The 14,743-nt window shown below is 41.7% G+C and overlaps 1 protein-coding gene across 1 annotated transcript; it reads right to left on the bottom strand.

Annotated features, from left to right (window-relative positions):
• Positions 1-909: 909 nt before the first annotated feature.
• Positions 910-13,596, bottom strand: LOC139221406 (serine-rich adhesin for platelets). The gene is made up of 7 exons (XM_070853335.1): positions 13,510-13,596; positions 9,559-9,677; positions 9,237-9,423; positions 6,810-6,855; positions 4,169-6,065; positions 3,546-3,715; positions 910-1,197 (listed from the first exon to the last, which is right to left on the bottom strand). The coding sequence occupies exons 5-7, from the start codon at positions 5,739-5,741 to the stop codon at positions 910-912; spliced, it is 2,031 nt and encodes a 676-aa protein (XP_070709436.1). The 5' UTR covers positions 5,742-6,065; positions 6,810-6,855; positions 9,237-9,423; positions 9,559-9,677; positions 13,510-13,596.
• Between the last annotated feature and the right edge of the window lie 1,147 nt (positions 13,597-14,743).

Raw genomic sequence — 14,743 nt, 5'->3', positions numbered from 1 at the left:
TGGAAATATTCCATTTATTTATAAAATAGATATATTAGGACTTCAGATTGTCAGTGTGCAAATAACAGTTAGCAATGTACAGAGTACTTTATAAGTATATGTGATAACAAATGCTAATTGTAGCATACATGATTATATTTTATCCCATTCAAAAAACAACTTAAACAAAACTTTTTAAATTTTTCAAAGCAATGCTCTAGTTGTATGGAAAGAAAACATAACTTGCATTCACTTTATACGTATAACATCTACCACAATTCATTTCAATCTTCAAACACAGAAGAAAACAATAATGAAACATCATATGATAGCAAATTTATCCACATTACCTCAACAATTTTTGTTAAGTAGCAGGATGAAATGCAAACCTAAAGATAAGCCTTATGCCAAAAACCTCGCCTTACACAGTAGTTTGATCATTAAAAAAACTATACAGATGTGCATCCCTTACTCATGCCATGCAACTGTCCTGACTATAAATGTTAAGCAAGATTGCAGATCTGCAGTCACATACAGTACACTGCATATACACACATTGTCTTTAAACCTATGCTGATAATATCATGCTTGCTTATTTAACGCCTTTTTGACATGACAGCAATCACTTTAGAAAAGAAAATCATGCAGGCACCTGACCGTCCCTATTGACCTCATGTCTCTTTTGTGACAATGACAAAAAATAGGAGACAAGCAGATGAGGTCACTTTACATAACAGACTTTAGCCCATCTTTCTTTTTGTGGATGTTTCTTTCTCAGGTCCCTCTTCCTTTTCTAGACAGTTCAGAATCACAGAGACTTGACACTGCTTTCAAAGTTCTGTCTCTTTTTCTTCATCTTCACCTGTTTCTAAGTAATATTCATCATCTGTTGTTGTGTCTGAGCTGCTGTCTGAGGACTCCTCAAAGGTGCTAAGGCTGGATACATATCCTCGGGAGGGCAGATGCCCTCTGGAGGACTGGCTGTCCATTTGCTGTGGTGCTCCTGGTGAGCTGGGAAAGGTAGGGGAGGAAAGGCTGGGAGGTTTGGACATGCGCCTGGACACTGGTGACAGGGGAGGTGTTGGAGGTGGGGTTGGTGGACCTTCTGTATCCCATGCAAAGTGACAAATGTTCATGTTGGGGCTCCAAACGCGGGCTGGCTTTGAGGGTGGGGTAGTTACAGATGGAGAAGCTCCTGAGCTCCAATTTGCCAAGCGCCTGGTCAGTGACCGAGGTAGAGATCTTGATCTCATTTTACCAGGATCACTGGGGAAATATGACATTCGACAGTCCTTACTGGAATGGCAATCATATTCTGTGGTCCAATTCGGAGTAACAGACCACTGATCCAAGTCCTTACCAGTACCTCCACAAGACCAGACAGATTCAGAGAGGTTGCCCACACTCATGAACCTGGAACCTGTAGAGATGCGACCAGGGCCTGAGGGTCGACTGGACATTACTGAACTCACAGAAAAAGACCTCCCAGGCTCAATGCCATACTTTAAGTCTGCATAAGAGGATGCCAAGCATTCTTTGTCCTGCGCCGGCCCTACACTTGGAGGACCCGTGGATGCCCGGCTTCTTCTTGAACTCCCCAGGCTGATTCCCTCTCCTGGCTCACATGGTGAAGAGGATTCTCTGTGGCGCTGTAGCTTTGGGCTGTAAAAGACGCTGTCATCTGTAACATCAGGTGAGGAAAATGGGGAGAGAGGGGAGAGAGAGGAGAAGGGGGAGAAGGGGCTCCTGGGACTGGAAGTGGACTTCCTGAATTGAGTAGAATAAGCAGTAGAGGGGTTAGGGCTCTTTCCAGGACTGTGATCTCTACGAGAATGGAACTGGTTTGTTGGTGTATAATCTGTCCTGTTGTCTTTGTAAAAGTCAAATTGGTGCATACTTGGGCTGTGGATCATCAAATGAGGGTGGTTTGTACTTTCAGAAATGTGTTTGGCACAAGCATTTTCGTCTTGATCAGTTTTGAGAGTAGATTTGTCTGACCAAGTGTAAAACTTATCTGGTGCCATTGTGCCCCCTGAAGCTGAGGGTGGTATGAGAGTGTATCTGTTCTGTACCCATCTATCTGTACTCTCTGTTCCTTTCTCACTGTCCTTCAGCACCACCCCTTTCTCCTGCTCTTGCTCCTCTAGCGTTTTAGTACTGACATTGCTGATGTCACTCGATCCACTGACAGAAGGTGTTTGGGAGGCTTTCTTCCATTTCCATGGAAATGCTGCATCATCATCTGACCGTCTAGTGCTGAATGTTTGTCTCAGTCTGTTGAGAACTTGGTCCATTTTGTTATTAGTCTTGTTGGCCCTGCCGGACTCTGACCTTGATAAACTTGAGTTTGGTGTGCTGACACTTTTCTTCAGAGCAAACCGGCTCCTCTTTGGGCTTTGCTCGCTGTTGCTCTCCACTGAAAAAAATCTGCTTTTTCCCAGTACACTCTCCTTCAGTCTTCTTCTGCTAGAGCTGTCATCATCAGGCGGCTGACTCTCTGTTGAGCTGCTACCGCTGGAGCTTTGATCTGAAATACTATGTGGCTGACCTACGGCTTCCTTGCTCTGCACCATGTGTGACTGTCGACCTAACTTGGTTTCCACAGAAACTGATTTGTTTGCGGTATGTTGTAAAGGCTTAGGTGTGGTGTTCTTTGGGGCAGCTCTAGCTGTATCTCCTTTAGATTTTACACTGTAAACCAGTGTCTCAGTTACGCATGTTGAGGAGGGGTTGTGTGCTTTATCACCCTGCAGAGACTGTGAGCTGATATGAATTCTGTTGTCAACAAGTAATATCTTTCCATTCTGTCGATCTTCGCTGTTGTTCTTGCAGTGATTATTGTTGACTTCAGTATCTGAAACCCCATGTTTTGAGCTGGTGGTTTTGTTTTGGAAAGGCAAACATAGAGGCTGTGCTAGCCGGATAGGCGACAGAGGGGGTTTGGATGTGGGTATGGTTATAGCTGCAACGGGGTCAGTACGTATGGAAAGATGTGGGGTATAATTTGACTGTGAGTGTTGTTTAAAGAGGGGTGACCTGGGTGTTATCATCTTAGTTTCGGCCTGTGTTGACCTGCTAGACATGAGAGTGGAGTAAGGTGGAGAACTATATCGAAGCTTATAACCACCTGAGAAGTCAGGGGGGAGGGAGAGAGGAGCAGATGAATGGCACTGAACTGTGCCAGACTCCACTGATAGTGTCCTCTCCTGTCTGGGTGTGGATAAGTCCCGTTTGCCATCATCAGAGGTCATAGTGTCACTCGGTCTTTGCTTAGATCTCTCTCGCTCTCTGGATGCTAAATCAGCTGAGTCAGATGATAAAGATCGATACTTTCCTCCTTTTACGACTTGTATGCTGGAGGTCTTAGCAGTAGGGGGGAAGAGAGTGGTGTTTGAGGTTGGATTGCTGGATCTCAGAAAGTTAAAGATAGATGGAGCTTTAATGCTTCGTGGGGAAATGGAGGGAGATAGAGAGTTTGTTGGGACTTGAGATGACTCTGGCTTCTCAACTGTGATGGGCTCAGAGCACAGCAGATCTAACGAGTCCTCCCATGTTACCCGTCTTACTCTCTTTCCCTCACGGGGCTTTGAGTCACTTTCTTGGCTGCTTGAGAATGTCTTCCCTTCTTTAGGGCTGGATGTGTCAGAGTAGTTGGGGCTGGTAATAATAGGTGTGGCAGGGGGGGTTAAAAGAGAAGAAATGGTGATGGAGGGAGAGGATGCCAGGGCAGGAGTGACTGAAGGGGTAAGCAGGGATGAGCTAGGGGCAGTTATGGCTGCAGGATGGCTGCCAGTGCTAGAGGAGGAGGTGGTGGGAGCAGTGGATACAGAGCTGTAGTGTGCTTTTGAGAAAGCACTGACTGTGGGAATCGGACTTGACACAGTTTTAGGGTGGAGAGACTTGGGAATGGAAGTATGGCTTCTTCCAAGAGGTGTGGTGAATTTAGGTGTTTGGGAAGAAGAGACAGTGCTTGATGAAGCATAAATACTGCTCTGTGAAGCAACTGGATAAGAAGGAAGGGGGGAACAAGTTTTAGTGTTTGGTGTTATGGGGAAACCAGAGGCAGTTTTAGAGGTAAAAGTTTGATTATGGAGAGTGTTGGTGGTAGCAAGGGAAAGAGATGGTTTGGTAAACTTTTGTGAGTCCCTGTTGTGAGAAGATGCGGGGGTGTTGTTGGTTTTGGATGTACAATGGTTAATATTGTATTTGCTGCTGCTCTCAGTGGGTGTATTTGAGCTCTTGAGATTTTGCAAAGGAGGTGGTAATTCAGTTGCATTTGCTATAAATGAACTATTACTTACATCATGCTTGATGAGATTTTTAGGGTGAATCAATGTGGTTTGCACTGTAGCTATGCTAATTTTAGAACTAGACATAACACTGGGCAAACTATGAAGCTTTTGTGGTTCTCTGTTGTTTAAATTGGAGCCATATTGCTGTTTGACAAACCTGTCTGATTCACGGTCAGGTGAATCCTCAGCATTTCTTTGTTGGAGGTTGTGAGTTCCTCCCTGTGTGTTCAAAACATGATTCAAGTTACCTTTGTGAACAGGCTCTGCTGTGTTATTGTTGTCTGTATTATTGGGGATTTGACCACTAAATCGTTTGTTGTCAGTCTGACTTGGAGAGGCCAAGTCACTATTATCATTACAGGGTGGAACTAAGGTTGTGTTTGGGTTGTTTTTGATGTTCGTTATATCATTGAGCTTTAAAGGGGAACTGCCTTCCTGGGTAACTTGTTTCCACCAGCTAGTGGATGTCAGGATGGTCCTTCTGGGGATGGAGTGGGTTTTTGGTACGGCAGAGTGGTCATATGGGGACTGCCTGGGTGAAGAGAATTGGTTTGTGCTTTTGTCTGAACTCCTGGAGTTTTGTTGACTCTCTGATTGCTCTCCACTCAGAAATACCCGTTTGGAGGATGGCAGATTGGAATAGGTCCTGTTTATTGTTTGAGATTGTTGGGTAAAGGGTGTGTTGTCTGTATCTTTGTTTGTGGGTGAGGCTGAGCAGAAGCGTGTTTCAAACATGTTCCTTTCTCTGTGATTGGAGCATGACGGGGAAATGATAGGCCCAGTTTCAGTTGTCCTGTATGAAATGAAAGATGGAGATAGGAGAGGCTTCGACCTCTCTTGCTCATTATTGTTAAAAGTTGGAGAAAGATTTGTTGTGAATATTTTTCCATCTCGATCACTTGGTGAACTGTTGAGAGATGAAGGGTTTATCTCTGAGACGGTGGAGTCTGTATTAGAGTTCCTGCTGTTGGAGTTGAATCTTCTTAAAGACAGAAGCAGACTGCTTGTTGTTGGTTTAGAGCTTAAAGATGGCAGTCCTCCCTGATTACCAGTTTGTGGATTCCTCCTTTGTCCATTTGGCTCAAGGGAGAAGGGAGACACAGGAGATGCAGTTGTGGCTTCAGGGCTTAAAGCACCTGCACCTATGTTCCTATTGTCCATCCTTCCAGTGTTTACATCCAAAGAGACAGTCTGGATCATTTTCCTCTTAGATTCATAGTCCAGACTTGCAGGACCACTCTTAGTTGACCAGCCCACTGTATTCCTCCTGGTACCCAGAAACGGCACCCTTAATTGGGCTTGCGATCCACCTGACAATGACCCTTCCAATGTCTCCTGAAACCGCTCATGTGCATGGTCTTGTAAATTCCCCTGGGCTTCTGAATTGCTAGTTCCATCAAATCTTTTGGTCCGTCTCGGTCGACCACTCCAGTGTGGGGCAAGAACTGTCACGACGGTGGAAGACAACATGGTTCTAGCAGGGTTGGATAGTTCCACAAGATCAGTTTCTTTGGACTCTGACTTTGACTGGTCTTTTATATATTCTTCTAACTTAACTGATCTTGTGCCAGCCCTGGGTTGTGACCCACATGAAAGTATGTGGGGGCCATTATGCTCATGTGGTCCAAACTCCCCACTTTGAGTTATACTCAAGTCTCTGGTAGTCTCCAGCTCATTGCAAACAACGGTGATAACCTCTTCTTTCTTCTTGGCTGGAAACTGTATCCTTTCAGATAGGGAAGAGTCACTGGCTACCCTTATCAAGGTATCAGGTGGGGATGTTTGTCCATTAACCTGTTAAGAGAAGAAGACCGGATATTGCAGACTGATTTATTTTTTCAGCATTATAAATTAATGTTTTAAAATCAAATATTACTATTTTTGAATGAATTAGCTAAGAATTCATGACTGCACAACATCCCACACTACATTTTTGTGTTGTAACCACAGGTCAGAAATATATCCGTCATATCATTAGAGCCTAATTTTTCATCAAGTCAACTTGACCTTATCATATCATACCAATGCAAATTACTTGCACTCTAGTAAAATGCTTTCTGACATTTACAGTAAGCATGCAACAGTGGCCTGTTATCTGAATTGCAAATTGGGTGCTGGAGGAAGCCAGTGCTTTGCTAAGCCGTCTGTTCCCATGGTGTAGCTATTCAAGAGATTCAGGCCTTGACAAACAGGTTATTTTGAAAGACATGAGAAATTTCCTAGGACAAACACACAAAAGCATACACACCCTTTCCCTTCTAAGGCTTGGAATAATAACAATAATAATAATGATATTAAATATTTTCAAGAGTACACAAAGCCACTTATTATGTTGCGATGTTTTCACTACTTTCTGTGGCTTTCAAAGACTCTCTGTGGCTTTGAACTTTGAAATTGGGCACTGTTGAGAATATTTACAATAAGGTAGGAATGTGCATTTTGACATTTGTTTTCAGATGGTAATCTGCATTGTAATGATTCCGGCACAAGCCATAAACCATTATGACATTAATGATCAAGACTGTGGCTAAATCTTACCTGACAGCTGTTGTCCTCAGTCTCAGCCCTCTGTGTTTCAGGTAAACTGGCAGAACAGGAGTGAGAGAAGACACAAAAAGCATTAGGCATACTTGCACGGATTAGACCTGTCACTTAACTCTGGACTGCACATGCACAGTACAGTATGTTCACATTGCATATGAACTATGGGGGTGATATACTGGCTAAGGTTTAACAGACTTTATTGGCATTGGGACCAACCAGGTCAGAACATTATGAACATGAGAATCAAGGTGTGAAAATAAACTGTTTCATAATTTAATTGCTGAGGTAAACTGTAAAACCTAATAAAACATCACAGCGATAAAACTTACAATAACTTCAATAGTTTTAGCCTAATTTCTTTCATTTGAACACACCCAGTCTTCCTGTGCTCTACTGTAATGTTTTTGTGTGAAACATTTGCAGGATCCGATGTCTAACATTTGCCACTGCAATGCTGATCAACAGGATGATCAGCATTCCTCTCTTCTGTCCTGCACTTTCCCTTCTTTTTACTAAACAGTTTTCTCACTGTTGCACGTGCACTAAAGCCACAACGCATATTTAGTAAAGCACTTACTGTACTTGAACAAGGTATTTTTTTATGTTGGACATGGATCACACACACAAGATGTCTATATAAGGTCATGTTGGATGATATGAAAAGACTGCAGGTGAATAGCAGACTGGTACAAGGGTGTGCTCTCTCTTGAACCAATAGAGCCAGTTGATCAGAGACCTCTGTTAACAAGGCTATTGTAATCTCGGGAATGAGCACATTGCGTGACGCATAAGCTTGTGGGTATGCTCAAGGAAAATGTGCAACACATACTTATTCAAACCTCCTCCGCCACATTGTCAAAAACAATTATTATGTCAAATCAAATTAGACCTAAAGAAAAAGTTAAATATTTCCCCAAGGCAACGCGTCTGACCTACAATGCCCTCTAGTATTCTTGTGTTACTGACTTGAGGAAATATTGACATGCAAAAAATCAGGCCACAGGTAAATGATTTGTGATAAGGTAGTTGAGGACAGTAAAGTTGGGTTTCCTTCTCTCAGGGGTCACACAATTATGTGAACTTCCTTGTTTATGTGAGTAGCTAACCCTTTCAGGCAGTGTGTCAGAGGCTTGGGTATGCAGACAGGGTACAGTGCATCAAAGAGTACAAAGGTCAGCTGGGTGGACCAGACATCCGGCTACTTGCATGTGGGCCAATTTCCCAATTCCATCTAAAGTTTAACATCAAACTATTCATTATATTGGTGTTTAACTTAAGGAGAAGAAAAGTAAGTTGAATGGTTGTTGTGAGAAATGAAAACACAATGTGACACACTGACTGTAACTGGCTCTAAACAATATTTTGGCCCCAGAAAGCCTATATTAGGCTTTTTATGATGCTGTTTTTATGGTTTTTTAAGTTGGGCTAAAGTGGAAAAGGCCCTATGTTTGTTCTACTGGAATTGATTTTTCTTGCCTCAGTATACATGTTTTATTTTTTCTAACTTCGTGTGTTGTGCACATCTAGATTTTATTTTAAAATTGTATTTTATAACATTATCAATTGTTTTAATCCACAGTTAGTTTTACTTGTTAGGCTCTAAGGTACTCCAAAGCGTGGGCTGCTGTGGTTAAGTTGTCTCGAAGACAGAGTGTGGAAAATGTTGCACATTGTCTGCCAATAAATACACAGTTGTCACTTCACGGTACTTTTTCATCTATTAATTGTATTACTTAATATGCAATGTTGATAGGGACAGTTAAATAAATCAATAATGCTACAGGATAAATAGAAGGCTTCAAATAGACTTGATGATCGGTGATTGGTATACTGTTTCCAGTGATTGCAGATTGGTCTCAAAAATCCAAATTGTAGTGCCAATGAAAAGGACACATTTTGATGCATGAAAACACACCTGATAAGTCCTACAGTCTGCTGCACTATAATGAATGCACTGTAAAAACTTGAGCTAAACGAAGTATCACTTCAACACTATCTGGACACAAAACATTGTCATGGACCAGTTGCTTCCCTTCCTGGTCCAAAATGTCTTGGCAGAGGGAAAAACATCACCTGCTTAAGAGGTGAATGAGCGACCAAACAAATCTGCAGGAGCTACATGATGTTATTCGGCCCACATGGCCCAGGGTCCATAATGAATGTTTGAAGTACTTCTCTAAACCCATGTTTCAATGATTTCAAGCTGTTCTGGAGACTCTACCTGGTACAAGCTCAGCGTACGCAATGAAGTAGAAACAGAGTGGTCTGTGAATTCATGCTGTGAATCTCATTTGCTGGACCAACAGATCCACACACACAAAACAAAACAGACCGTACTCAGAGTGTCCTGTTGTTCCTTGAACTATGGACCAGAAAAACAAGCCAGTGGTCAAGTGTAAATCTTTTCCTTTCCTTGTTTACCTGTGCAGACAGGGGCGTGAATTCTTCTTGAGTCTTAACTCTGGGCTTTCAATGCCTGGATTGCTGGAAAGTCTAAAGAAGAGGCAGGAGGTGAATGTGGATCCAATTGGCTTCTGGGTCTGGACTTTTGAATCACAACAATGAGCAGCCTCTTCCTTTCTTAGTCTGTCCGCTCTCAATATAAGTGCTGTAATAGATTCAGAATAGAGCATTACATTCTTGTCACTGCCGTAAACCCACATAATTGAAGCCAAATTGATTATTGACATGTACAAACATAAATCTTGTATCTTAATTGTTGTGTGGAACATGTGTCTGTCACCTTTGTGTGTTTCTTCCTGTCTGATGGCTGATGGGTGAGACTGCTGTCCAGGTGGGGCTTCATCACCATGATGATTCTCCTGCTGGAACCGTTCACCCAATGTTTCATCCCGCTGCTCTCTTAAAAAAAAACACACACACAAGGAAAAAGTCTCACACAAAAAGATTTGCACGTTCCAGCCCTCGTACCACTGACCACTGCACATCCCCACAAGGAAGCAGTAGGAAGGAAATTTCAACGATGAAACACAGACACATGTTGTTAATAGAATTCCCACCATGGACATGGACAGCAGGTGGTTTGATTTATAGCTCAGCAACCCGAAGATATCACCACATAGTATCCCCATAGTAACACAAATACCTCACATGGTGTTTCTTTAGCTGCCGTAGCCCTACATATGGTTCCATTTTTAAGTAGGTGTACATTAATTATGTAGCATATTTTCAGAAGCAGCATTTAAGTCAAACTTAAATGTTAAGCATCCAGTTTCATGCTAGAAAGCATGAAATTAACGGCCTTCCATTCCCAAATAGGTAGTATTATTAATGAATGCAGTAAAAATTAATATTCTAATATTTTCTGATTTGTTCTTGATTAACCAGTGAATAATTTCATCTCTAGTCGCAAGCATCTCTTAACATTTTCTGCTGATTTTACAACCACCACTCTCTTGTAATCTAATTTGTAAAAAAAAAAAAGAAAGAAAGAATGTAAATTAGTGCTAAAGGTTCATGGCAGGAAAATCAAACATCTGTGCTTCCTTCATTTTATCAGCTCGACAGTCCTGGACTGATAAGCGGTGGTTATATAACAATTCAACTCAGCTCACTCCACACTTTCTCTTACAACCGGAGCACAGAGCTAACACACCCACTCACACAGTCACTAAAACATGCATATGCACATTTACTGCTGCAACCCAGCACTGAACCCACGCTGATGTGCCAACTGACGAGCACGATGATGACACGAGAACAAAGATGAGGCGGTAATCTAAATATGAATGTACCTGTCACTGCAACCTTTGTTCCCCAAACAATTATCTGATACGGGACATTCCAGGATCACAATCTCTCTTTTTGTTCTGATACAGCAGTTTGTATGCGGAGGATGTTTGTGTAACATGTTTGATCACAAAGTAAAGTGTTTTTTTTCTATCCCAGCCTCTTCTTAATAACAGGGACCGTCCATGTCTACCTCACCCAATCCGCCTAGCCTTTAAGGGCGACTCATCTGCCTCATTAGAGCTTAATCTCTGTTAGGCTATATAAAAGCCTGACATGACATGACACGAGAGAGAAGCACAGAGAAATATGAGGAGGGAGGGAGATCTTCAGGCTCTCCAAAAGCTACTTCGGCGCCAAAGCCAACACACCTTCTGTGTGAATGGTACTGAATGTTTCTACCTCTCCCAGAGGCAACAGGAGAAATCAAATCGCACATCACACCAACATGTGAGAGTTACGTGAATATTTTTGGGTTGGACAAAAAAATCGACTTCGTCTCTGGGAAATTGTAATGAGCATTTTTCATTATTTCATGAAGTACTTAAAACAAAGGATAAAACTATTGACGGTGAAAATAATTAGCAGAATCATCAATATCAAAAATATTTATTGTAAAGTTTCCATAACAGTTTTCCCTCAATTTCAACTGCAGCACTTGGACTCAGGTTGGAAAGTGGGAAAGTAGCTGTGCAGTCAGCCCATCGTAGAAGGAAGTTTACTGGTTATTGTGATAATTAGCTACTACCACTAACTACGGCTAACTACTACTACTCCTACTACTAACTAAATATCAGCAAACATCAATTTCTAATTCTGTTAGTTGATTTTCCTCCTAAACATATGTGAATATATTTTTAAATTTTTCCAGGGCTGCACCTACAGACTATTCTCATTAATGATTAATCTGTTCATTATTTTCTCCATTTATCACTCAATCATATATGTCGTCTAGAAGATACCAGAAAATAGTTTAAAATGGCTGCAATAATAATGACCCAAGCCAGCAAATATTCTTACTTCAGAGTGGAACAGGAGCCGGGAAACTTAAAAACATTGGTCCAATGATTAGTCAATAAAAGGTTTTCTGTAAATCAATTTATGAAATAATAATCTCTATCTTTTTAGAATGAGCTGACTGAATTAGCAGTTTGAGGCAACTCCTGCAGTTCAAATATCCTCAGTTAGGAATCACTGAATTAGTTGATCGACGTGACATTATATGACAAGTATTTAGATAATTTATTGCCATTTTCAAAACACCAAACATTTTCTAGGATGTTCTCTGTTTCATATCATTATAAATTTTCTGTCTTGTGAGTTTCAGATTCTTAGTCAGTCAGGCAAATAATTAAGAAATGTCTCTGGGCTATTTTCCTCCATTTTCTAGAAGTGACGATTGCATGAAATCGAAAACTGACAGATTAATTGACAGAAAATAAAGAAAAGAAGGACAATAGAATAAAGAAAATAATTGCTGGTTGCAGTCAAATTTTAGAGGACTGCTTTTTGTATTATGCTGAAAACACTATTATTTAGAATGAACACGAACAACCTGCAACTTGCAGTGAACTCTGCATCATGCATGTTATCTGGACTGCATCTCAGTTTATTTGGATGGTTTGTGAGCTGATGACTAACTGTTATCTTTGAGAGGCTCTTCGGGCTGCTCCATTATGTGCAGCGTGTCTCATACAAGTATGTTGGTGTATTCTTCACTTGAGGTCACCCTCCCTGTGGGTGTGTGTGTGTATCTGCCAGCTAACACTTACATAACCACAAGGATCCAGTCTGAACCAAAGTGTGGGTGTGTACTCAGCACGGACAAACGCATGCAATGCTCCAACTACTTCAAAATGATTTACACCCTAAACTTCTTTTTAAGATTCATCCAAAGACCTCGTAATGACTTTGCACTGACTAGATGAGTGGCAACAAAAGGTGGCCGGGCCAAGTGAGACTTGTTCTGTTTGCTGCCACACCTTCAGCGCCTGTCTGACATCCAGGGCAGCTATTTATCTTTGAGCCTTTACATATGGATATATACTGGAGCAGGAGGATGTGGAGATGATCAGCAGAGGCAGAGCTGTGGACATGCACAGACAACAGCATGGTGTATCCATGGTAGTGCATTGGTTAAACTGCAGGCCTGGATGTGCATGTATGAGCTCGCCTACTAAGCTCCTAAAGCCGAACTGCTTTAAAATACATCCTGACAGTATCTGGCTTACAGTGTTAGTTAATAAGAGACGAATGCATGCACCCATACGCATGTCGCCTCAGGTGTGCATGTTAGATATAAAACTGGATGCATAATAATGACATGAAAGCCTGCATTCAGAACTTGCTTAGAGATTTCCTATAATTAACTTGTGAAAAGGTACGTCACGTTTTATGAGTTAGAAAAGGAGCATGTAACACCAAACCTTACTAGCAACTTACGGGAACCAACACCGAGCAGAATATACCTTTAATACGAGTCCTTAGCATCTACTTCACATCGACATTATCCGAAATAGCATAAATAATAGTAATAATAGTAAAAATTCGACTTTCTCACAAGTTGTTCCCGCCTCCCTGTGCTGTCAAACGCAGCACGGTGGGCACTGTCAGGCTATGACCCAAGTGTACACAGTTAAATTACTGGGATAACTTAGCGCCGAATTTTCTAAAAACGGGTCATGAATAAGGAGAAGTTTTCGTTCGGCTGTGAGAGACGTTCATGTTTCCAGAGGCGCGTTGCAACATTAAACGTACAGATTTATACACGCAGTTCGGCGTCGGTTTCTCACCCTTTGGGTGGACAGCTCGCATCGCGGCTAAAAAGTCTCCAGCAGACGATCAGAGCCATAGAAAGTTCGTAGCAACATTAAAGAGCTCAATAAGATGCGTGATTATCAAAAAACAAGCTGTTTAAACGCCATTTGCGGACATTTTAACCTACCTTGCAGTCGTGCTCCGTGTTGCTCGTGCTGTCCTGGACTGAGGCGTCTCTCCTCCTACAACTCTGAGCTCCAACTCTCCTGCGTCACTTGTTGACATCCTATTTGAACCGGTTCAGTAACACTTGAAGTATTCAGACTGAGGAGACATCTCAAACATGTACTGTGAGAACATGTGCAACTGAACTACAAGTTCACGTTAAAGTCGCTGTGGAGGTTAAAGTTCAACACCTGCTGGCAGGCAGGTGAGGTGCGACAATTCCTGATGGCCGCGTCCCCTTTCGGAGATGCCCCCCCTCGGCCAGTCTCTGCTTAGGACACTTGTGCTGCTTCATGCTCTGTAGTGTCCTCTATACAGGCACTGATGGAGGAAGTGCTCAGATACTTTAAGTAAAAATACTACCATCACTATGGGGAAATACTGCACTACAAGTGCTGCATTGAATGGAAGACAATGGTTGCAAGTTTTATCAGCAAAATGTATTCAAAGTATTAAAAGCAAAAATTAAAATGATCATATATCTTTTTGGATTAATATTACTGCTACATTAATGTGTAGCCTATGTTGCATTTTGCTGCTCTACACTGTAAAGGCTGTGCTAATTTTAATTCCTTTATATGCTATTGGCAATGCATCATGGTCTATAAGGCCATCCTATGTTTGTGGCTTGAAATCTCTAAAACTTTTCATGAGCTCAGATGTGCTTCAGACTTGTGTATTTTCCAGCTGATCCAAGAGGGGTTTTAAATAATTTATTCAGTTAAAGATTTAGGAGGATTTTCTGAGCCCATAAAGGAACATTTTAATCCTTCAGTTCCCACAAACATTTAAATTCTACTTTGATCAACAGTAGGCTTTTAACAGTTGGCTTTTGTCCTTCATGCCATCTTAAGGCATGTGGCAATGTTTTGGTTTGCTTGTTTGCTTAAACTTGTGAAGACAGGTTTGCTCAGATTTATCAGTGATTTTCTATTTGATTAGAGCTTCATAATTGCTCTGCTGGTGTTTTTGTGCTCACCACAAAATGAGGAACCCAAATAACAGTAAAAACACATTTATCTTTTCTTTGACAAAACAGGACAAACACGTTGGAGCTTCTTTCTTGTCCATCAGACCTCCACACCCTCCACCTAATGCCAGAAACAGCATTGGCTCCGCTTCTGCAGGAAGAACAGCGCCCTCCTCCTTTCTCACAGACTGTCATTTCTGCTGGGACAAAGAAGGAATGTTTTACT

The sequence above is a fragment of the Pempheris klunzingeri genome, chromosome 21, assembly GCF_042242105.1.
Source record: "Pempheris klunzingeri isolate RE-2024b chromosome 21, fPemKlu1.hap1, whole genome shotgun sequence".
NCBI lineage: Eukaryota > Metazoa > Chordata > Actinopteri > Acropomatiformes > Pempheridae > Pempheris > Pempheris klunzingeri.
This window is presented reverse-complemented; position numbering and strand designations above follow the sequence as displayed.

What these genes read in the sequence shown, in the direction of transcription:
- LOC139221406 (XM_070853335.1), bottom strand. Translation starts at nt 5,741, where the DNA reads ATGTTGTCTTCCACCGTCGTGACAGTTCTTGCCCCACACTGGAGTGGT. An exon ending in CAAATACAATATTAACCATT is followed by an intron (nt 3,716 to 4,168) that starts GTACATCCAAAA and finishes TTACCCCTTCAG; the next exon opens with TCACTCCTGCCCTGGCATCC. An exon ending in AGCCCCGTGAGGGAAAGAGA is followed by an intron (nt 1,198 to 3,545) that starts GTAAGACGGGTA and finishes GTCACTGACCAG; the next exon opens with GCGCTTGGCAAATTGGAGCT.